General features: G+C 42.9%; 1 protein-coding gene across 4 annotated transcripts in view; it reads left to right on the plus strand.

Annotated features, from left to right (window-relative positions):
- Positions 1-23,198, plus strand: part of LOC144596756 (immunoglobulin superfamily member 3-like) — a 68,743-nt gene extending 45,545 nt beyond the window's left edge. For 3 of the 4 annotated variants that reach the window (XM_078405512.1, XM_078405511.1, XM_078405513.1), the window contains 5 exons: positions 1,315-1,662; positions 11,265-11,409; positions 13,091-13,134; positions 15,319-15,362; positions 15,803-23,198. In XM_078405512.1, the coding sequence (XP_078261638.1) occupies positions 1,315-1,662; positions 11,265-11,409; positions 13,091-13,134; positions 15,319-15,362; positions 15,803-15,919 (698 nt within the window). In that variant the 3' untranslated portion in view covers positions 15,920-23,198. The remainder of the gene's footprint in view (positions 1-1,314; positions 1,663-11,264; positions 11,410-13,090; positions 13,135-15,318; positions 15,363-15,802) is intronic. The other variant, XM_078405514.1, reaches the window with a different exon arrangement.
- The last annotated feature ends 189 nt before the right edge of the window (positions 23,199-23,387 follow it).

Below are 23,387 nucleotides of genomic sequence, written 5' to 3' on the forward strand. Positions count from 1 at the left end.
TCAGAGAGTGGTGAAGGTGTGGAATTCTCTGCCTCAGAAGGCAGTGGAGGCCAGTTCGTTGGATGCTTTCAAGAGAGAGCTGGATAGAGCTCTTAAGGATAGCGGAGTGAGGGGGTATGGGGAGAAGGTAGGAATGGGATACTGATTGAGATTGATCAGCCATGATCGCATTGAATGGCGGTGCTGGCTCGAAGGGCTGAATGGCCTACTCCTGCACCTATTGTCTATTGTCTATTGTCTATCATACTGGAGCCCTGATTCTGGAGACCAAAACATTGTGGCCCCTCGCTAATGGTGTGAGCACTGATATGGTAACTGATCTGTATGTCAGATCTGGGTTGTGGGAAATAAATTCCAATGGGCTTTGTGTTCTTCATTGTAGAGAAAACTAGAAACATTGTTCAGTGCTCAGTGTTATAGCAGGGCACTGCTCACAGCTGTTTGTGTTAAGGTACAGGAGAGCAAAACTACAACTTGTCATGGCTCTAGATTAACCAATGGTCCCTCCTCATTTCAGTGGTTCAATAATTCTTTATTTGTCACAAATGCAACTGTGCAGTGAAATTCTTTTATTCGTATATTACACCTGCTGGCGCCGCCATTCAAATTGCAACGGCTCGATGTACTGGAGCAGTTCCCACAAACCAACGAGATCGGCCATTATCCATCACAAGCAGACACATAGGTGGGAGAATCTTTTGGTAGAATCTCCTGGAGGAACTGGAATGAACAGCAGGTTTTCAAGCTGAGAGGCTGTGACGAGTGAGAGGTGGTGCAGGGTTTGGTGCTGGGACCCTCACTGTTCACAATCGAGGATGAGGAGACCAAGTATAACATATCCAAGTTAGTTGGTAGGCAATGCAACGTTTGAGCAGGCTGCAGGTGGACACAGGTAAGTACAAAGAGCAGGTCAAGCCAGATGGACAAAACTTGGAAATATATAGTCATTCACTTCTATAGGAAAAACGGACATGCAAAGTATGTTTTTGAATGTTGTGAGACTGTAAGGTCAGAAGAATCTGGGTGTTCTCATACACAAAATAACTTAAAGTCAACATGTAGATAGAAAGAGCAGTTTGGAAGGCAAACAATATATTATAAAACAAAGGGCACAAGCTGTTGGAGTAACTTTAAAAGGTTAGCCAGCAAGTCCGGAGAACATGGATACATCTGACATCCTCGATAATCTTACTCTTCAACCACCCTGAACCTCCCTGGGAAGTATGTGATGGTATTCAAATTTTAGAAACTGTTACACACTAAATGCTGGATAAATATGATGCCTTCCATTGAGCTCCAGGTATGTTCACACAGGTCCCCTGAATGATCCGGTCCTTATCCAGTCTCCGTCAGTCAGCAAGGTGTCAGAGGGTGTGACCGTGCAGTTGCAATGTGCCTTACACAATGCCATTGTGAATGACACTGATGTCCACTGGAACCAGCAGCGACCTGGGAACAAAAGCGAGTGGGTAATGAGCCACTTTGTGGATGGCAACGTCATCAGGTCCGGCTGTATCTCTGACCGCTTTAAGTCTTTCAGGAATGCCATGAGGAACAGTTACATTCTGACCATCGCCAATGTCTCCATCAATGATACTGCTGTGTACAGCTGCAGTGTGTGGAGTTACATCTATGGAGCAGGGTCCCAGCTCAATGTAACGGGTAAGTCAATGTTTGCCTACATTGACTAAAAACAGCAGCTCACCACTTCAACCTTCACGCAATGACTGACCGACACATGGGAATTCTGTACAACTCCCAGTAAACAGAGAGTGGGGAAGTTATCCTTGGCGTCTAAAATACAACAGCTAGGAAATAGAAAAATGTGTGAAAGGACAAGTGCAAGGGAACAAAAATCAAAAGTGTCAAAAGTCTCCGCAAATGTTTTGTGGATGAACAAGGATTACCCTTTGGGTTTGAGTTGTCAGAGATGGAAGATATTACCAACTAATAGCATAGAGTGAAAGAGTCATACAGCGTGGAAACAGGCCCTTCTGCCCAACTTTCCCCCACTGGTCAACATGTCCCAGCTACACTAGTCCCACCTATCATATCATCATATCATATCATATATATACAGCCGGAAACAGGCCTTTTCGGCCCACCAAGTCCGTGCCGCCCAGCGATCCCCATACATTAACACTATCCTACACCCACTAGGGACAATTTTTACATTTACCCAGCCAATTAACCTACATACCTGTACGTCTTTGGAGTGTGGGAGGAAACCGAAGATCTCGGAGAAAACCCACGCAGGTCACGGGGAGAACGTACAAACTCCTTACAGTGCAACACCCGTAGTCAGGATCGAACCTGAGTCTCCGGCGCTGCATTCGCTGTAAAGCAGCAACTCTACCGCTGCGCTACCGTGCCGCCCTACCGTGCTACCTGCCTGCATTTGGCCCATATCCCAACGGAAACAAATCAGACTAAGGAGAGAAAGAGGATAACTTAATATGAGTTGCGAAAAGGAATAGATTAGCCCATAAAATCCAAAAGATGTATAAGTACATGGGTGAAGAATTCTTTTGGGAAATCCTTAGGAAACATTCAAGTTTGAGTTTGAGTTTAGTTTATTGTCACATGTACCGGGGTACAGTAAAAAGCTTTTGTGTGCTAACCAGTCAGCGGAAAGACAATACATAATTACAATCGAGCCATCCACAGTGTACAGATACACGATAAAGAGAATAACATCAATAACTTTTAGTGCTAGATAAAGCCAGTGAAGCCCGATCAAAGATAGTCCAAGGATCTCCAATGTAGATAGCAGTTCCAGAGGAACTCAGCAGGTCAGCCAACACTTGTGAAGGTAAATGGACAGACAGTGTTTCGGGTCAAGACCTCTTCAGACTGATGGAGTAGGAGAGAGCTGGTAGAAAGAGGTGAGGGAGGAGGAGTGGGGCAAGAGCTTGAAAGTGACAGGTAGACTCAGATATGGAAGGGTTGACTGTCAGATGAATGAGGTGCAGGGGGAATAGGGGAAGATATTAACGAAGACTGCAGGTGATAAACGGAGAAGACAAAAGATTACAAATAATGAATTCTGATAAGAAAAGAATGTGTGAAATAAAATGTAGAACCCGAGGGCGGGTGGTGAGGTAGATCGGAACCGGAAGAGGGAGGAGATGTGGCAGATAGACAATAGACAATAGGTGCAGGAGTAGGCCATTTGGCCCTTCGAGCCAGCACCGCCATTCAATGTGATCAGTACCCCGTTCCTGCCTTCTCCCCATACCCCCTAACTCGCTTTCCTTAAGAGCTCTATCTAGCTCTCTCTTGAGTGCATTCAGAGAATTGGCCTCCACTGCCTTCTGAGTCAGATAATTCCACAGATATAGGAACCCAGAGGGGCTAGAGGTGGGTAATGAATAGCGAGTGGAAAGAAAGGTATGTGTAGAGGGTTTTTTTAATCTACACCTTCTTTGTAGCTTGTCAAATGTCTCCTGAAAGTCCAAATGCACATCAACTAGTTTTCCCTTATCTATGTTGCTAACTACAATCTCAAAAATTAGCTGATTTGTTGAAAATGATTTCCTTTACAAAAACCTTTTGACTCTACCCAGTCCTACCAAATGCCCCACTTACTTAATAATAAATTAATAATAGATTACAGCTCTTCCCTCATCCATGCTTCCCCTCATAATCTTCTGTGCCGATCCACACTCTCAACTCCTCCGCCTCACCTGCTGTGCTTCTTGCTTTAAAGTAAATGCAGTTGAACCTACTGGCCCTCTCATGCTCCCCCTCCCTTCTCTGCCAATGCTTCCACTGGACTTTCCTGTTCTATTTTCTACATATGCGTCCGCTGTCATTCTGGGTCCCAGCCCCATGTCTCACTAGTTTAAACTCTCTTGAGTAGCACAAGCAAACCTCTCCACAAATCCCATTCCGAAGTTTGTTTGGCCCCATGCACAGATGATATAATATTGCAGGATCACTGAACTCAGTAACATTGTTCTAATTTTAAATATCACAAGGGCCCATTACTGTGCTGTACAGATCTTTGGCCCTAAACAAATGGATTCCATGTTGCATGAATGACTAAAATAATTCTACAAATTTAGTGTTAGATTCTGTGCACTCTTTAAGCATGGTTGCGCTGAGTGGGTTTTTTTTAAGAAGATATATTTTCCCATTAAAGATGCAAATCCTCCGATCCTGATCCAATTCCCGAGGCTGGAGCGTGTCACTGAGGATGACACGGCACAGTTACGGTGCTCCATGGAGAACGCTGAAGTGGGAAAAACTGACGTCCACTGGTACCGAGAACTACCCGGGCGGGACATGGAGTGGGTTTTAACACACGAGGCAGGAGGCAGCGTACGAAGGAGACCAGGCTTCACTGAGCGGTTCCAGCCGTTCAAAGACCCCTCCATCAGCAGCTTCACCCTGACTGTCACAAACGTGATGCTCAACGACTCTGCCGTCTATTACTGCACAGTGTGGGGAGATATCAAAGGGAATGGGACCCAAATCATTGTCATTAGTAAGTTCAGTTTACACAATACTAAACGATCTCCGTTAGTGTAGATATAGAGCATGCCAGGGGTGGGATGGCGGTTTTGCGTGTTCATTTTCATTTCAGTTTACAATATTTACAATATTAAAAACATTAGAAGTATTGAATCTTTTATTTTTCATAGAGTCATACAGGGTGAATACAGGCCCTTTGGCCCAACTTGCCCATTCCGATTCATTTTCACCTACTTATTTATGCTTCCTAATGAATTGGACAGACAAATGCACATCTGATGGCTATTTGTGAAACGTTGCTTTTCTGCCCCGGTCCCTAACTCCAAGCTTACAGCCACACTTCACCTTATTGTGTTAGCCTGAATCTGACCTCACCATCTTGTGCTCACGGACCAGGGCCCTATCTTTCAACCCAGCACGTTATAACCTTCCAGGGACTACAATTAATTAAACAATTTCCTATTGGAGTCGCTCCTCCCCCACCCTCTTTTCTGTTACACCACTACACCGCCTAGTAACTGTCAACATTCCTTCATTGGTAGCGGCATTGAGTCTCAAAGCCAGGATGTCATGCTGCATCTTTATAAAACGTTGGTTTGGCTGCATTTGGAGTTCTGTGTGAGTTCCAGTTGTGGGTTGGATGTGGAGGCTTTGGAGAGGGTGCAGAGGAGGTTTACCAGAATACTGCCCGGATTAGAGGGTATTAGTTAGACAATTTAGTGCATATCTGAATTGTTTTCTCTGGAACACCAGAGGCTGAAGGGAGACATGCTAGAAGTTTATAAATTTATGAATGGCATAGATAGGGTACTGTTGAATTCCTTGCTCTCGAGCATGAGAGATTGAAAGGAGACCTAATATAAAATTATGTAGCAAGGAACTGCAGATGTTGGTTTAAACTGAAGATTGACACAAAATGCTGGAGTAACTCAGCGGGACAGGCAACATCTCTGGGTAGAAGGAATGGGTGATGTTTCGGGTGGAGACCCTTCTTCAGACTGAGAATCCAGAGATGCTACCTGTTCCGCTGAGTTACTCAGCATTTTGTGTCTATCTTTAATATAAAATTGAGGGGCATAGATCAGGTGGACGGATATTACCTTTTTCCCATGGTGGAGATGTTATAGACTTTGGGAGAAAGCTTTAAGGTCAGAGGAATGATGTTTAAAGGAGGTGCAGGGTGCAAGATTTTTTATTCGGAGAATGGTGGGTGACTGGGACGGGCTGCCAGGGATAATGGTGGAGGCAAATATAATAGTGGTGTTTAAGAGACTTTAGAGACTTTTAGATTGGCACCCATGAAAATGCAATATATTGAGGGATATGTTTCACATGTAGGTAGAGAAGGTTTGTTTAATTTTGCAAAGGGCCGGTTCCTATACTTCCTGACTATACTGTTTTATGATAGGGAGAACCAGTCGATGTGTTATATCTGGACTTTCAGAAGGCCTTCGACAAGGTCCCACATAGGAGATTGGTGTACAAACTTAAAGCACACGGTATTGAGGGTTCATTGTTGAGGTGGATAGAAAATTGGTTGGCGGACAGGAAGCAAAGAGTAGGAATAAACGGGTCCTTTTCGGAATGGCAGGCAGTGACTAGTGGGGTACCACAAGGCTCAGTGCTGGGACCCCAGTTATTTACAGTATATATTAATGATTTGGACGAGGGAATTGAATGCAACATCTCTAAGTTTGCGGATGACACGAAGCTGGGTGGCAGTGTTAGCTGTGAGGAGGATGCTAGGAGGCTGCAGAGTGACTTGGATAGATTAGGCGAGTGGGCAAATGCATGCCAGATGCAATATAATGTGGATAAATGTGAGGTTATCCACTTTGGCGGCAAGAACAGGAAAGCAGAGTATTACCTGAATGGTGACCGATTGGGAGAAGGGGAGATGCAACGTGACCTGGGTGTCATGGTGCACCAGTCATTGAAAGCAAGCATGCAGGTGCAGCAGGCAGTGAAGAAAGCGAATGGTATGTTGGCATTCATAGCAAGAGGATTTGAGTTTAGGAGCAGGGAGGTTCTGCTGCAGTTGTACAGGGCCTTGGTGAGACCGCACCTGGAGTATTGTGTGCAGTTTTGGTCTCCTAACCTGAGGAAAGACGTTCTTGCCTTAGAGGGAGTACAGAGAAGGTTCACCAGATTGATCCCTGGGATGGCGGGACTTTCATATGAGGAAAGACTGGATAGCCTGGGTTGTACTCGCTGGAATTTAGAAGACTGAGGGGGGATCTTATTGAAACATATAAAATTCTTAAGGGGTTGGAGAGGCTAGATGCGGGAAGATTGTTCCCGATGTTGGGGGAGTCCAGAACCAGGGGTCACAGCTTAAGGATAAGGGGGAAGTCTTTTAGGACCGAGATGAGAAAACATTTCTTCACACAGAGAGTGGTGAGTCTGTGGAATTCTCTGCCACAGAAGGTAGTTGAGGCCAGTTCATTGGCTATATTTAAGAGGGAGTTAGATGTGGCCCTTTTTGCTAAAGGGATCAGGGGGTATGGAGAGAAGGCAGGTACAGGCTACTGAGCCATGATCATATTGAATGGCGGTGCAGGCTCGAAGGGCCGAATGGCCTACTCCTGCACCTATTTTCTATGTTTCTATGATCCAACCAAGCTCTTTCTCCTCCCTTTCTCCCTCACACCCCCCTTTCTTCCTTCTCCCCTCCCATCCCCCCTCCTCTATGCCCCACCTGGACTCGCACCTATTTGTACCCTCCCCCTCCACCTACATTCCTTCCTCTGGCTTCATAACTTCAGTCATTTTGTCTCACATGGGCATGGATAGGTGCGAGCGACTGGGACGTTGTAGCCATGACTGAAACCTGGTTAAGGGATGGGCGGGACTGGCAGCTCAATGTTCTGGAGTTTAGGAGCTTCGGGGCTGAGGGAAAAAGAGGAGGTGGGTTGCATTGTTGGTGAAGGAGGATGTCACGGTTGTGTTCAGAGGTGACATTATGGACGGTTCGTCTAGTGAGGCTCTATGGGTGGAGCTGAGAAACAAGAAAGGGATAATCACCTAGTTGGGGGTGTATTACAGACCCCCGAATAGTCAACGGGAATTAGAAGAACAAATGTGCCGGGAGATTGCAGGCAGCTGCAGGTCAAATAAGTTGTTGTAGTTGGGGATTTTAACTTTCCCAATATAGACTGGGAAAATCATAACGTGAAGGGTTTAGATGGGGTGCAATTCCTCAAAAGTGTTCAGCAGTTTTCTTAAGCAGCATGTGGAGGCCCCCACTTGTGAGTGGGCAACGCTGGAAAATGGTACGGGCAAGTTAATGAAGTGTGTGTGGAGGAGCCTTTTGGGACCAGTGACCACAGTTCGATTAGGTTTAAGATAGTTAAGGATAGGGATGGAGATGGTCCACATGTTAAAATGCTCAACTGAGGTAAGGCCAACTTTGAGGGTATGAGAGAAGGTCACTCAAGTTGACTGGAGCAGGTTATTTGAGGGGAAAGGAACATCGGCCAAGTGGGATGTTTTTAAAAGTGTACTAAAGAAAGCTCAGGATGTATCAGGAGCTCAGGAAAGCTCACCCCATTAGAGTGAAGGGCAAAGCAGGCAAACGTAAGGAAGCTTGGCTGACGAGGGAAATTGAGACGTTAGTCAAAAACAAAGAGGGATGCATGGGATAAGTATAGGCAGCTGGGATTGTGCATCCCTGGAGGAGTTTAGGGAACTAAGGAGTGAACTAAAAAATGAATTTAGAAGGGCAAAAGGGGGCCGGGGATAGCTCTGGCGGGTACCATTAAGGACAATCCCAAAAGATTTTATAAATACATAAGGGGGAAACGGGTAACTCGAGAGAGAGTGGGACCCCTGAGGAATCAAATCGGTCACCTCTGTGGAGGCACAGGAGATGGGCAATGTTCTAAATTAGTATTTCTCCTCTGTATTTACCGAGGAGAAAGAAAGGAGAACAGAGGAAATTGGAGCAATCACTGGAAGTGTCTTGTGAGCAGTCAGTTACCGTCAATGAAATACTGAAGGAACTGTGATGTTTGAAAGTAGACAAATCTCCAGGACCTGATCAGATATACCCGAGGACATTGCGGGAAACTAGAGAGGAAATTGCGGGAGTCCTGGTTGAAATTTACGAGTACAGGACAGGTGCCAGAAGACTGGAGGGTGGCAAATGTTGTGCCTCTTTTCAAGAAGGGCTGCAGGGAAATGTTGGGAACTAAAGGGCGGCACGGTAGCGCAGCGGTAGAGTTGCTGCTTTACAGCGAATGCAGCGCCGGAGACTCAGGTTCGATCCTGACTACGGGTGCTGCACTGTAAGGAGTTTGTATGTTCTCCCCGTGACCTGCGTGGGTTTTCTCCGAGATCTTCAGTTTCCTCCCACACTCCAAAGACGTACAGGTATGTAGGTTAATTGGCTGGGTAAATGTAAAAATTGTCCCTAGTGGGTGTAGGATAGTGTTAATGTACGGGGATTGCTGGGCGGCACGGACTTGGTGGGCCGAAAAGGCCTGTTTCCGGCTGTATATATATGATATGATAAAGGCCGGTGAACTTAACATCTGTAGTTGGTAAGTTACTAGAGAGTATTCCGAGGGATAGGTCATACAGGCATTTGGATGGGCAAGGGCTGATTAGGGATAGTCAGCATGGTTTTGTATGTGAGAGGTCGTGTCTCACAAATCTGACTGATTTTTTTTAAGACGTGACCAAATAGGTTGATGAGGGCAGAGCTGTCGATGTTGTGTTCATGGACTTCAGTAAGGCGTTCGACAATGGTAGGCTGCTTTGGAAGGTTAGATTGCATGGGATCCAAGGAGAGATAGCTGAATGGATAGCAAATTGGCTCCATGGAAGGAAGAAGAGGGTGATGGTGGAAGGTTGATTCTCAGACTTGAGGCCTGTGACTAGTGGTGTGCCTCAGGGTTCGGTGCTGGACCCTTTACTGTTTGTCATCTACATCAATGATTTGGATGAGAATATACAGGGCAAGATTAGCAAGTTTGCTGATGATACAAAAGTTAGTGGTTTTGCAGATAGTGAAGATGGTTGTGAACGATTGCAGCAGGACCTGGATCGATTAGTGGGCGGAGGAATGGTTGATGGAATTTAATACAGAAAAATGTGAGGTGTTGCATTTTGGGACGTCGAACAAGGGCAGGACCTACACAGTAAATGGTAGGTCTCTGGGTAGTGTTGTAGAGTAGAGGGATCTAGGAGTACAGGTACATGGTTCCTTGAAAGTTGAGTCGCAGGTAGACAAGGTGCTCAAAAAGGCTTTTGGCACTTTGGCCTTCATCAGTCAAAGTATTGAGGATAGAAGTTGTGAGGTCATGTTGCAGTTGTATAAGATGTTGGTGAGACCGCATTTAGAATATTATGTTCAGTTCTGGACACTATGTTATAAGAAAGATATTGTCAAGCTTGAAAGGGTTCAGAAAAGATTTACAAGGATATTGCCAGGACTAGAGGGTGTGAGCTATAGGGAGAGGTTGAGTAGGCTGGGTCTCTATTCCATGGAGGGCAGGAGGATGAGGGGAGATCTTATAAAGGTATACAAAATCATTGGAAGAATAGATTGGGTAGATGCACAGTCATTTGCCCAGAGTAGAGGAATCGAGGACCAGAGGTCATAGGTTCAAGGCAAATGGAAAAGATTTATTTGGAATCCGAGCGGTAACTTTTTCACACAAATGGTGGTGGGTGTATGGAACAAGCTGCCGGAGAAGGTAGTTGAGGCTGGGACTATCCCATCGTTTAAGAACCAATTAGACAGGTACATGGATAGGACAGGTTTGGAGGGATATGGACCAAGCGCAGGCAAGTGGGACCAGTGTAGGTGGGACATCATTGGCTGGTGTGGGCAAGTTGGGCCGAAGGGCCTGTTTCCACATTGTATCACTCTATGACTCTATGACAATGATCTGTTTTTTCATCTCTGTCCTTTGTCCAACCATCTGCCTTTCAACCCCCCCCCCCCCCCCACCTGTGTTACCTATTACCTGCCATGCTTTGTCCTGCCCTTGCTCTCTTCTAGCTTTCTATCTCCCCCCCCCACACCCACAATCTGTCTGAAGAAAGATCCCGACCCAAAGTGGGGTCAGCGCTTGGTCCATATATTCTCCTGGGATGCTGCCTGATCCGTTGAGTTACTCCAGAACATTGTGTCCATTTTTTTGCAGGCAGAGGAGATTAGTTTAACTTGTCATCATGTTAAATGCAGCCTGTTCCTGTACTACACTGCTATACTGTTCTATGTTCTATTATAGACATTCATTTTGTTCCACCCACTGATCTCCCCCAGGTTCCCGGCTACTTAGACCAACTCGGTCTCTCAGACCAACTCGCTTGCTCAGTTCTGATGAAGGATTTTCAACCTGCAGCGTAGATTGCTTCTCTCCCCACAGATGCAGCCTGATCTGCTGAGTGTTTTCACCATTTTCTGTTTTTCATCCCTCTCTGGAATGCTTTGGAGAATGCTATTATGGGGCATCTTCACCGCTGCTGCAAATGCAAATTCAGAGCCTTTGCGTTTGCTTAAAATGAGAGAAACAAACACAGGTTGCATCTGGAAGCCATGATAGAAACTAAGCAAACAGTGTTATTAATTTTAGACCCAAACTGACCTTCAGTGGTTCTTTCCTTTAAGAGTAGCATTGGTTGTAAATCCTTCAACATGGCTCTCTGCTTCCTCACTGACTGGTGTTAGTGGGAAGTCAAGAGAGAGAGTTGTCAGCCTCCATTGTTAAATCTGGCATTCTAAGGGACAATTCCTATAGTAAACTTTGAACTCTATATAAACCTTTGATATTTTCCAGAACCATATGAAAAGTTGTCTTTGAAAATCTTGGGCAGTATTGTAGCCTGTGTCCTGGTATTCGTCCTCTTATTCAGCATCTTAGCAATAGCAGTGTGCTATCTGAAAAAATGGGTGTGCTTTCAATTCATATTTAAACCAGAAGGGTAAGTAAAATTTATTTTCACATCTTGCTTTGATATGATATTGAATTAAGAGTAGTGGGCACAGGCGTTGAATCCAGCAAAGACTGGGGGAAAGAGTCGTAGAACATGGAAATTTTGTGGGTTGGAACAGTTCAGGCACGGTGGTGCAAAGGTGGAGGTGCTGCCTTACAGTGCCTGAGACCCGGGTTCGATTCTGACTAAGGGGGCTGTCTGTTCAGAGTTTGTCCATTCTCCCCGTGACCTGCATGGGTTTGCTCCGGGTGCTCGTTTCCTCGTACATTCCAAAGACGTACAGGTTTGTAGGCTAATTGTAGGTAAAATGGTAAATTGTCCCAGTGTGTAGGATAGTGTTATTGTGTGGGAATCACTGGTTGGCACAGACTCTGTGGGCCGAAGGGCCTGTTTCCAAGTTGTATCTTAAACTAAACTAAACTAAAAGTTCAGTTATGTGGAGGGACTGGAGAGGCAGGGCCTCACTGCCAGCTCATCCGTCCTCAGATCTAGGGACCCAAAACTGCTCATTATACTCCAAACACGGTCTGAGCAGTGCTTTATAAAGCCTCAGCATTTCAACCTATTTTGTATTGTAGCCCTCAAAATAAATGCTAGCTTTGCATTCATCTTCCTTACTACCGATTCAACTTGCAAATGAACTTTTTGGGAATCCTGCACCAACACTCCCAAGTCCCTTTGCAACTCCGATTTCTGAATTCTCTCCCCATTTAGAAAATATGATTATTTTATCAGATTATTGAACAGCCCACCTCGTTGCAGACCTTGCTTTAGACTTTAGAGATATAGTGTGGAAATGGGCCCTTCTGCCCACTGAGCCCAGTGTTCACCCCGTACACTAACACTATCCTATTCACTGGGGCCAATTTACAATTTTTACCAAAGCCAATTAATCTGCAAACCTGTACATCTTTGGAGTGTGGGAGGAAATTGGAGCACCCGGAGAAAACCCATGCAGGTCACGGGGAGAATGTACAAACTCTGTATCGACAACAGCCATAGTCAAGATCAAAGATACTAGAAGAACAAAATAGACCACTCGACCCTAAAAACCCTAGTACGCCATTTTAGTAGTCAGAAACTTGCAGAAACATTTAAAAAGAAAAATAACAAAAATCTGTGAATTGATAGATGAGATATACTCTGCATTTTAATGGTATCATCACATATACTGTTCCCCCAAAACATTGATTACACTGCAAGAGGCATAGCGAACGGTGGGTTTTGCCTACTAAAATAGCTCCTTTGCATACTACACTTCAGTGTACGTGATTTTGACGGAGTTGTCCATCTTGTTCCTCTAGTATCTTTGGTCAGGATCTAATCTGGGTCTCTAGCGCTACAAGGGAGCAACAGCCGCTGTGCCATTGTGGCGCCACTTTTTTTCTCTCTGCATTTTCTCTGTGGTCGTAAAGCTAAAATGCTATAACGCTATATTTGTTTCTCTTATATTTTTTATCTTTGCACCAGCTGTTGTACTTGGATACGCTTTGATTGCTCTCATGTATAGAATGATTTGACTGGATAGCATGCAAATAAAGCTTTTCACTGTACCTCAGTACACATAAGAACAATAAACCAATACCAATGCAGTTTGTTTGTTGTCCTTCAGAGACATTCAATAAATATAAATAATTCACTGACAGTATCTTTTATATCATTTCCCTAGGAGCTCTACTGAAGACCTGAACACAGTTCATTCGACGGTTACAGGTAAAAAGTTAATTTTGGTACTCATATTGGGGATTTATGTAAATTATTGCTATGTTCATCAATGATTCCAAATGTAAGAACATTAGAAACAGTCAAGTAGCCCATTGTTGTACCCTTCTTAACTTAAACTATTCAACCTCAATGGCCTTTCAATTCCTTTCAACAAACTCAACAAATTGGCTTCACAGTTCTCTGACAGAGCCATATAAAGATTCAACGCACTCTTCAAAGAAAATTCTTCACAACTTAGTCATCTTACACAAACACCATATCTGAGTGAATCTGGAATTCATTGCCATGAACGGCAGTGGAGGCCATGTCATTGGGTATTTTTAAAGTGGAGATTGATAGGTTGGTTAGTGAGGGTGCCAAAGGTTACAGGGAGAGGATGGGATAATGGGGTTGGGAGGGAAACATCGATCAGCCATGATTGAAAGGTGGAACAGACTCGATGGGCCAAATGGCCCAAATCTGCTTCTATATCTTAGATCCACAGGGACAATTGGAACAAATATCTCCTCTTTATTAGATCTTGTACCTGAACAATCATACTCAAGCACTCAAGGTCACCATCAAGGCAACTAAAATAGAGAACAAAGAGATGGTTGATGTTTCGAGTCGTGATTATAGAGAGAAGATTGCCAGCAGAAAGGGGTGAAGGGGAGGAGTGGGGCAGGGCAGCAGTAATAGATAGAAACAGAGGAAGATGGGAAAGAGGGGCAGATGAGCCAAGTGGAGGAGCAGATGGTGGGAATAGAGGCTGAAAGCTAACGTGGAAACAAGAGATGCTGGAATCCTACAGATGTTGGAATCTGGTAAATCAGAAGGTGATATGCGGAAACAATAGTTCAATGGTGCTTTTATTGTCACATTTGCAAAGTGCAAACACAATGAAATTATTTTTCGTACAAACAGTCCAGTAGAATGTTGCCATACCCCGATCCCTAATTAGCAAGTGTACAGAAATAGTCTACTGGGCCCGCACGCAAGAGGCGCCATCTATTGGTGCTATTTTCACAGTCCACCCTCTTGTTCTTATGAGTGGAGCCTGTTCCAGGCAAGTCCCAGGCTGCTGCACACCTCCAGCCATCTCCTTCCTTCGACACCACGCTACCTCATCAGATTCCAGCATCTGCAGTCCCTTGTGTCCTTAAAATAGAGAGCAACCTGCCACCAAGTAGTGCTGCCTCTGCCCTCCTCCACTAAATGGGCACATCATCAGTCTTGAACTAATTATTGGATATATATCAATTCCTGCAGCCTCTCTAAAGATGGCTGCTGTCAGTGACAAATTAATGGCAGAATTCTAGAAAGACCAATATTAACATAGTCCCTCGAATTTTAATCCATTTGATCATGCCTGAATTTAAACCTGACAGTGAATTAAAGGGCATATGTCCGTGAATTAATGAAATTATAATCCTTTACATTCAATTGAGAAGTTTACAGAACCACTGAGTAAAAGGCAGCTTCTACAATACTGCACTGAAGCATTGGCCTACGCAGTTTGTCTTAACTCCCTAAAAAACGCCTGATCCACAGCCTGTCGAAGTAAGACAATAGACAATAGGTGCAGGAGGAGGCCATTCGGCCCTTCGAGCCAGCACCTCCATTCAATGTGATCATGGCTGATCATTCTCAATCAATACCCCGTTCCTGCCTTCTCCCCATACCCCCTGACTCCGCTATCCTTAAGAGCTCTATCCAGCTCTCTCTTGAATGCTAGATGTCTAGCCTTTAAGACATATGTGAGTCTTGTCATGCCCCTGTCAAGAGTGAGAAACTCTTCACACACTGCACGGTGGCACAGTGGTAGAGTTGCTGTCTGACAGCGACCTGGGTTCAATCCTGACTATGGGTGCTGTCCGTTTGGAGATTGCACGTTCTCCCTGTGACCGTGCGGGTTTTCCCCGGTTGCTCTGGTTTCCCCCCAAATTTCAAAGATATACAGGCGTGTCCCTAGTATGTAGGATAGTGCTAGTGTACATGGATCACTGGCCAGCTTATACTTGGTGGCTGAACGGCCTGTTTCCATGCTGTTTGTCTAAACTAATGTGTTCTGCAGAATGTTGCAGCTATCTGAATGCACTGGATAAGGGATGACAATGTTTTTATACCGCAATGTGATTTCAATTTGATTATCACTCATATGTGACAACTCAATAGATTCTTATTTTATTTCAGTTGAAACCAAGACCAATACAAAACCAGCCACCAATGTCACTATGGTAAGTACCAGACATAAATACAAATTGCTGGAGCAACTTGGTGGGTCTGGCAGCATCTGCGGAAAGAAATGGACAGGCGACATTTTGGTCCATGCCTTTAATTGAATGCCATTACTTCCTTTTTAGACTTATACAAGTCACCCCAGGTTTACAAATGTCCACCTTACACCCCTGCATATGAACAAGCTTTCATAAATATCATTATATTCAAAATCTTACATACATACAGTACGTTCATTCCTTTGAATATCAGAACTAGTTTGCTCTCTTTCTCCCCTTTTGGTAAATGTTCTTTCTTATTCATCTTACATGTTTTTGATGCCATTCATTATAAACTGGCGATATGGAGTGATTTTTGCGTATTTTCTGACTGACGGACAAAATCGGCTTACTGATTCAGCAGTCTCTTGTGCCATTTTCATTCTGTTTTTCTGTTGCAGTCGGCGGAATCGGAGGTGTTCTATGCTGATATTCAATTTGCACGACGGAATACCAAAGCTCCAACAATAGAAGTCAGTGAGGAAACAACCGAATATGCTGCCATCAAACGTGCATAGTGATTAAAATTACTCCTCGGCGTTCTTCTGGCTGGTGTTTCTCAACGCACAGAACTCCTGAATATCGTTCAGATCATCGTTCCGGTTCTTTGGCAAATGCCACAATATTTCCTTAATCTTAATCTCACATAAAGTGATAGCCTACAGATTGATCTTCACCTGCCACAATTATTCTTTTAATGTAGTTTCCCAGTCTAACCAACAACTCATGCATTCGTAGTTTCCTTTGTTATAATTTAAGACCCTAATTTCAGATTGAAGCAAATCATTTGAATTTATATAACAAAATTCTGTCACGTGCTCACTCTTCCCAAAGCTTTATATACAATTACTGTAAATATACTGCAAAGACGTACAAAGTTTGGACGTTAATTAACTACAGTAAAATTGTAAATTGTTCCTAGTGTGCGGGGATCACTGGTCGGCGCGGATTCGGTGGGCCAAAGGGCCTGTTTCTCAAACTAAACTATTAACTAACCTTTTCTCATTGCGTGTAACTAGTTGAAATTAACCTTTCCCTTTGTTGATTCTTCAGCATGCCGATATAGGATATCATCTTTTACACATGCTGCAAATTCATCTATACGATTAGTGCTAATTTTATTTCCCAGACCCTATGTGAATTAAAGTCCCAAGATATTACTATGATGCATTGTTACATTATCCTCTCAGCTTGATTTTCCACTGATATTTGCAGTCAGATAAACTGACTACAAATTAATTAGTCCTTTCCTCTTCCTCTTAATATGCCTAATTTAACCCATTACCTGTTCGGTAGCTAATCCTCTATTCATGCTGATAAATTACCTACAATTCCGTGACCTTTAGGACATAAGGGATAGGAGTAGAATTAGGCCATTCGGTCCGTCAAGTCTACTCCGCCATACAATCATGGCTGATCTATCTCTCCCTCCTTACCCCATTCTCCCCATAACCTCTGACATACTAATGAAGAATCTATCTTATCTCTGCCATAAAAATCTCCACTGACTTGGCCTTCACAGCCTTCTATGGCAAAGAATTCCACAGATTCACCACCCTCTAACTAAAGAAATTTCTCCTTCATCTCCTTCCTAAACGAACATCCTTTAATTCTGAGGCTATGGCCTCTTGTCCTGGACACTCCCACTAGCAGAAACATCCTCTCCACATCCACTCTATTCAAGCCTTTCGTTACTCTGTATGTTTCACTGAGGTCCCCCCTCATTCTTCTAAACTTGGTTTAGTAAATTTACAGAAGCCATGTTCATTGAATGGCTTCTGAAAATAAAAATATATGTTCATCTTTGTGCTTCATACATCTATAAAGAATGTTAATATTTATTGTCAAGTACAATTTCTATTCCATAAAACCATGTTTTAAAGAGTGCTTTAAAGTATAATAATAGTCTAGATTGTGCTGCTGCAATGTAGGAAAATGTATATTATTTTCAGAACTTTATGAAATGTTGCTGATTGAATGAAGGTGATCCCAGTGTTATAGGAGGTGACGTTTCCTGGATAACAGTCCATGTCACGAATTTCCATACTCTCGTCCACTCACGCGTCAAGAAACCAGAGTTGGAAAAAAAAGGAAATTTGGGTTGTAATTTGTAAAGGAGAATTTCCATTAACAGGACTCTGTAATGCAGGAATCACCTGAGGCAAGTTAAAATTGGCAGTGTATCCAGCGATGGATGAAAACATGGAACATATGCCCAGGTGGGCATATCTTTAGTTATTCAATATTCAATCGACATAGAGAAATGTTTAAATGTGATTGCATTATTGTTTGTGGGTCTTGGGGTATCTTCAAATTGGAACAGGTTGAACGCCGATTTTCTGGTAACTCGCCGATCGTTTAGAGCTTTGACTTCCAACCCCACTCCCGACTCGTAATCAGTTACTGTGCTTTAAGATACTTCATCTTCCGCAAGGTGCTTTACAACCTCACAGAAGCTGTGAAGGAGCTGCATTTTTTTAAAAGTCAAAGAGTCATAGAGTGATACAGTGTGGAAACAGGCCCTTCGACCCAACTCCGCCCACATCGGCCAACAATGTCCCAGCTACACACCGCCCACACAGGCCAACAATGTCCCACTTGCCTGTGCTTGGCCCATATCCGTCCAAACCTGTCCTATCCATGTTACCTGTCTAATTGCTTCTTAAAAGATGGGATAGTTCCGGCCTCAACTACCTCCTCTGGCAGCTTGTTCCGTACACCCACCACCCTCTGTGTGAAAAAGTTACCCCTCGGATTCCTCTTAAATCTTTTCCCCTTCACCTTGAACCTATGTCCTCTGGTCCTCGATTCTCCTACTCTGGGGAAAGGACTGTGCATCTACCTGATCGATACCTCTCATGATTTTGTATACCTCTAGAAGATCTCCCCTCATCCTTCTGCGCTTCATGGAATAGAGACTCAGCCTACTCAACCTCTCCCTATAGCTCATACCCTCTTGTTCTGGTAACATCCTTGTAAAATGTTCTGAAATCTTTCAAGCTTGACAATGTATTTCCTATAACATGGTGCCCAGAACTGAATACAATATTCTAAATGTGCTCTCACCAATGTCTTATACAACTGCAACATGACCTGCCAACGTCTATACTCAATACCCTGACTGATGAAGAGCAAAGTGCCAAAAGCCTTTATGACCACCGTATCTACCTGTGACTCGACCTTCAACGAACCATGTACCGATACTCCTAGATCCTTCTGCTCTACAACACTACCCAGAGGCCTATCATTTACTGTGTAGGTCCTGCCCTTATTCGACATCCCAAAATGAAACACCACACTTTCTGTATTAAATTCCATCAACCATTCCTCTGCCCACCTGGCCAGTCGATCCAGATCCTGCTGCAACCTATCACAACCATCTTCACTATCTGCAAAATCACTAACGTATCATCAGCAAACTTGCTAATCTTGCCCTGTATGTTCTCATCCAAATCATTGATGTAGATGACAAACAGTAATTGGCCCAGCATTGAACCCTGAGGCACACCACTAGTCACAGGCCTCCAGTCTGAGAAGCAACCTTCCACCATCACCCTCTGCTTCCTTCCATGGAGCCAATTTGCTATCCATTCAGCTATCTCTCCTTGGATCCCATGCGATCTAACCTTCCAGAGCCGCCTACCGTGCAGAAACTTGTCGAACGCCTTACTGAAGTCCATGTACACAACATCTACAGCTCTGTCCTCATCAACCTTTTTGGTCACGTCTTCAAATAAATCGATCAGATTTGTGAGACACAACATCCCACGTACAAAACCATAATGACTATCCCTAATCAGCCTTTGCCCATTCAAATGCCTGCATAACCTATCCCTCGGAATACTCTCCAGTAACTTACCAACTACAGATGTTTAGCTCTCCGGCCTATAGTTCCCAGCAATTTCCCTGCAGCCCTTCTTGAAAAGAGGCACAACATTTGACTGCTCCAATTTCCCCGTCCTACTGTCTTTCTCCTTAGTAAATACAGAGGAGAAATACTCATTTAGGACCTTGCCCATCTCCTGTGGCTCCACACAGAGGTGACCGCTTTGATTCCTGAGAGGTCCCACTCTCTCTCTAGTTACCCTTTCCCCCCTTATGTATTTATAAAGTCTTTTGGGATTGTCCTTAATTCTACCCGCCAGAGCTATCTCCTGGCCCCTTTTTGCCCTTCTGAATTCCTTTTTTGGTATACTCTTTTATTCCCGAAACTCCTCCATGGATGCACTTGATCCCAGCTGCCTATACCTGTCCCATGCATCCTTCTTGTTTTTGACTAACGTCTCAATTTCCCTCGTCAGCCAAGCTTCCTTACGTTTGCCTGCTTTGCCCTTCACTCTAATGGGGAAGTACACATCTTAAGCTTTCTTCAGTACACTTTTAAAAACATCCCACTTTGCCCATGTTCCTTTCCCCTCAAATAACCTGCTCCAGTCAACTTGAGCGAGACCTTCTCTCAAACCCTCAAAGTTGGCATTACCCCAGTTGAGCATTTTAACATGTGGACCATCTCCGTCCCTATCCATAACTATCTTAAACCTAATCGAACTGTGGTCACTGGTCCCAAAAGGCTCCTCCACACACACTTCATTAACTTGCCCCTCCCAATTTCCCAATACTAGATCCAGCGCGGCCCTCTCACGTGTGGGGGCCTCCACATACTGCTTAAGAAAACTCTCCTGGACACTTTTGAGGAATTGCACCCCATCTAAACCCTTCATGCTATGATTTTCCCAGTCTATATTGGGAAAGTTAAAATCCCCTACTACAACTCATTTGACCTGCAGCTGTCATATGTGGAAAGACTGGAGCGACTAGGCTTGTATACACTGGAATTTAGAAGGATGAGAGGAGATCTTTTCGAAACGTATAAGATTATTAAGGGGTTGGACACGTTAGAGGCAGGAAACATGTTCCCAATGTTGGTGGAGTCCAGAACAAGGGGCCACAGTTTAAGAATAAGGGGTAGGCCATTTAGAACTGAGATGAGGAAAAACTTTTTCAGTCAGAGAGTTGTGAATCTGTGGAATTCTCTGCCTCAGAAGGCAGTGGAGGCCAATTCTCTGAATGCATTCAAGAGAGAGCTAGATAGAGCTCTTAAGGATAGCAGAGTCAGGGGGTATGGGGAGAAGACAGGAACGGGGTACTGATTGAGAATGATCAGCCATGATCACATTGAATGGCGGTGCTGGCTCGAAGGGCCGAATAACCTCCACCTGCACCTATTGTCTATTGTCTGCAATCTCCCGGCACATTTGTTCTTCTAATTCCCGTTGACTATTCGGGAGTATCCAGCTCTACAAATGTTCCAAGAAAGAAGGAAAAAAACAGAAAGCTTCTTCAGGAAACATAGATGGTGCACAGTCCAAGTGAAAAGGATGCTATTAGGGCTGACATTGGAAACTAATACGACACAGAGACATCAACAGATGGAATGCTTTTTCCAGGCCATTGAATTCACTTTGGGAACAGTTTGATTTGAGCCCATCAAGACGATGGATGGATGAGCTCAACTACGTTTCTTCATCTAAATGCTTGAGTTTCCACAAACTGAAGAATGAGTATGGACGATAGACACAAAATGCCGGAGTAATTCAGTGGGTCAGGCAGCAACCCTGGAGAAAAGGAATAGGTGACGTTTCTGGTCGAGCCCCTTCTTCAGACTGGGCATCACAAGAATGAGCACTTCTGGCTTGGATGTGAGGGTTTAATGAGAGAACATTGCTGTGACGGACAATCTGAACCATGCTGCACTGCGCAAGACTTCCTCCGATCACCTCCTGCACATTGTGTGGCGGGTATTATGCTTGTGACTAGTTTTACCCTCAGTGTATTATATACAAAAAAGTATTTAATTTTAACAATAGAGGACTGCCTGAAAATATTGACATCACTGTCAAAATATCTTAGCTTATTAAAATAATAAAATTTTGAGTGTAATTTATTTGTTTTTCTGGATACAAATTGAATCTTAAGAAGAGCGAACTATTTCCTTTAAATAGACTGATTCCAATTTATAATAACTTACCTTTTAAATTAGTTAATGATTATTTTATATATTTAGGGATTAAGATTACCAAAAAACATAAGGATTTATTTGGGGTTAATTGTTTACCCTTATTGGATCAGATTAAATGTTTATGTACTAAATGGTCACCATTATCAATATCTCTGGCAGGCCGGATTAATGCTATCAAGATGATTATTTTACCTAAGTTTTTATATATATTTCAAGCAATACCAATTTTTATTCCCAAATCCTTTTTTGATAAAGTTGATTCTAAAATATCTTCATATATATGGCAAAATAAAAATCCTAGATTAGGGAAAAAACATTTACAAAAATCCAAAAAGGAAGGTGGATTGGCATTGCCTAATTTTAGATTCTATTATTGGGCAACTAATATTCGTTACCTGAAATGTTGGCTAAACGACTTGGACTTATCTCCGAGTCCTCATTGGGTAGATTTGGAAACTAAATCGGTACAAGGATTTTCATTGGGCTCTATCTTAGGAACTTCTCTTCCTTTAGTTCCTTCTAAGTTACATAAACAAATTGACAATCCGATAGTTAAGCATACCTTACGAATATGGTTTCAATTTCGGAAATTTTTTGGATTGAATTATTTTATTTTAGAGATGCCCATTGTATCGAATTTTTTCTTTCACCCCTCTCTGATGGATCAAGCCTATCTAGTTTGGAGGATTAAAGGTATAGTACGATTTTCAGATTTATTTTTGGATAATTGTTTCATGTCTTTTGAACAATTATCTAACAAATATAATTTGTCCAGTCCTCACTTTTTTAGATATTTACAGATTAGGAATTTTTTAAACACGGTTCTTCCTTCTTTCCCTAACCGAGACTCTAAGGGTATTTTGGAGAATATGTTACAATTAAACCCCCTTCAAAAGGGTGTAATATCAAATCTTTATAATATAATTATGAAAATACACTCTGATCCCTTTTATAAAATTAAGAATGATTGGGAAAGAGAACTTAATCTTACCATCCCTATTGACAATTGGAATAAAATTCTTCGACTTGTTAACTTTTCTTCTATATGCGCTAAACACTCTTTGATACAGTTTAAAGTCGTTCAAAGGGCTCATATATCCAAAGATAAACTGGCTCGTTTTTATTCCCATATAAATCCTATATGTGATAGATGTCAATCTGAGATAGCTTCTCTTACCCATATGTTTTGGTCATGCTCTTCCTTGGAAAGGTACTGGAAAGACATTTTCAGTACTTTGTCTACGGTTTTGAATATTGATCTACAGCCCCATCCCATTACTGCAATTTTTGGTTTACCAATGATGGACTCTACTTGTTTATCTCCCCCCATCTGTCGGATGATTGCTTTTCTTACATTAATGGCCAGAAGATCTATTTTGTTGAATTGGAAAGAAATCAATCCTCCTACTTTATTTCATTGGTTTTCTCAAACTATTTCATGTTTAAATTTGGAAAAGATTAGAAGTACTGTTTACGAACCTTCGATCAAATTTGAGCAGACTTGGAGGCCATTTATTCAATATTTTCATATCATGTAATGTGACCTTATTCCAACCTTTTTCGTTCTTCTTGATATTGCTTTATGCAGGTAGAGGGGATTGGAGCGGGCGACACTACTATGTTTTCGTTAACCACCTGGTACAGACTGTTTTTTGTTTTTTTTCCTCTCTTTTTTTTTTCTTCTTTTTCTCTCTCTTTTCGTTTTTCTTTTATCCTTATCTTTTTCATATATATACCGACATATCTTCTAGGTATAGATAACAATTTGTTTTACACAACCTGGGGATATTTATGTTATACATTGCCATTGCTTATGCTTATGTATTCCCTTATATTTATCCACTTATGTATTTTTGTATGCTATTGAAAATACTATAAATAAAAAATTAAAATAAATTTATTTGTTCATTAAATAATGAGATTTGGGGTTGATAAAAAGCCAGATTGGTTACCTGTTGTATTTACAG

This window comes from Rhinoraja longicauda, chromosome 9 (genome assembly GCF_053455715.1).
Source record: "Rhinoraja longicauda isolate Sanriku21f chromosome 9, sRhiLon1.1, whole genome shotgun sequence".
Taxonomy (NCBI): domain Eukaryota; kingdom Metazoa; phylum Chordata; class Chondrichthyes; order Rajiformes; family Arhynchobatidae; genus Rhinoraja; species Rhinoraja longicauda.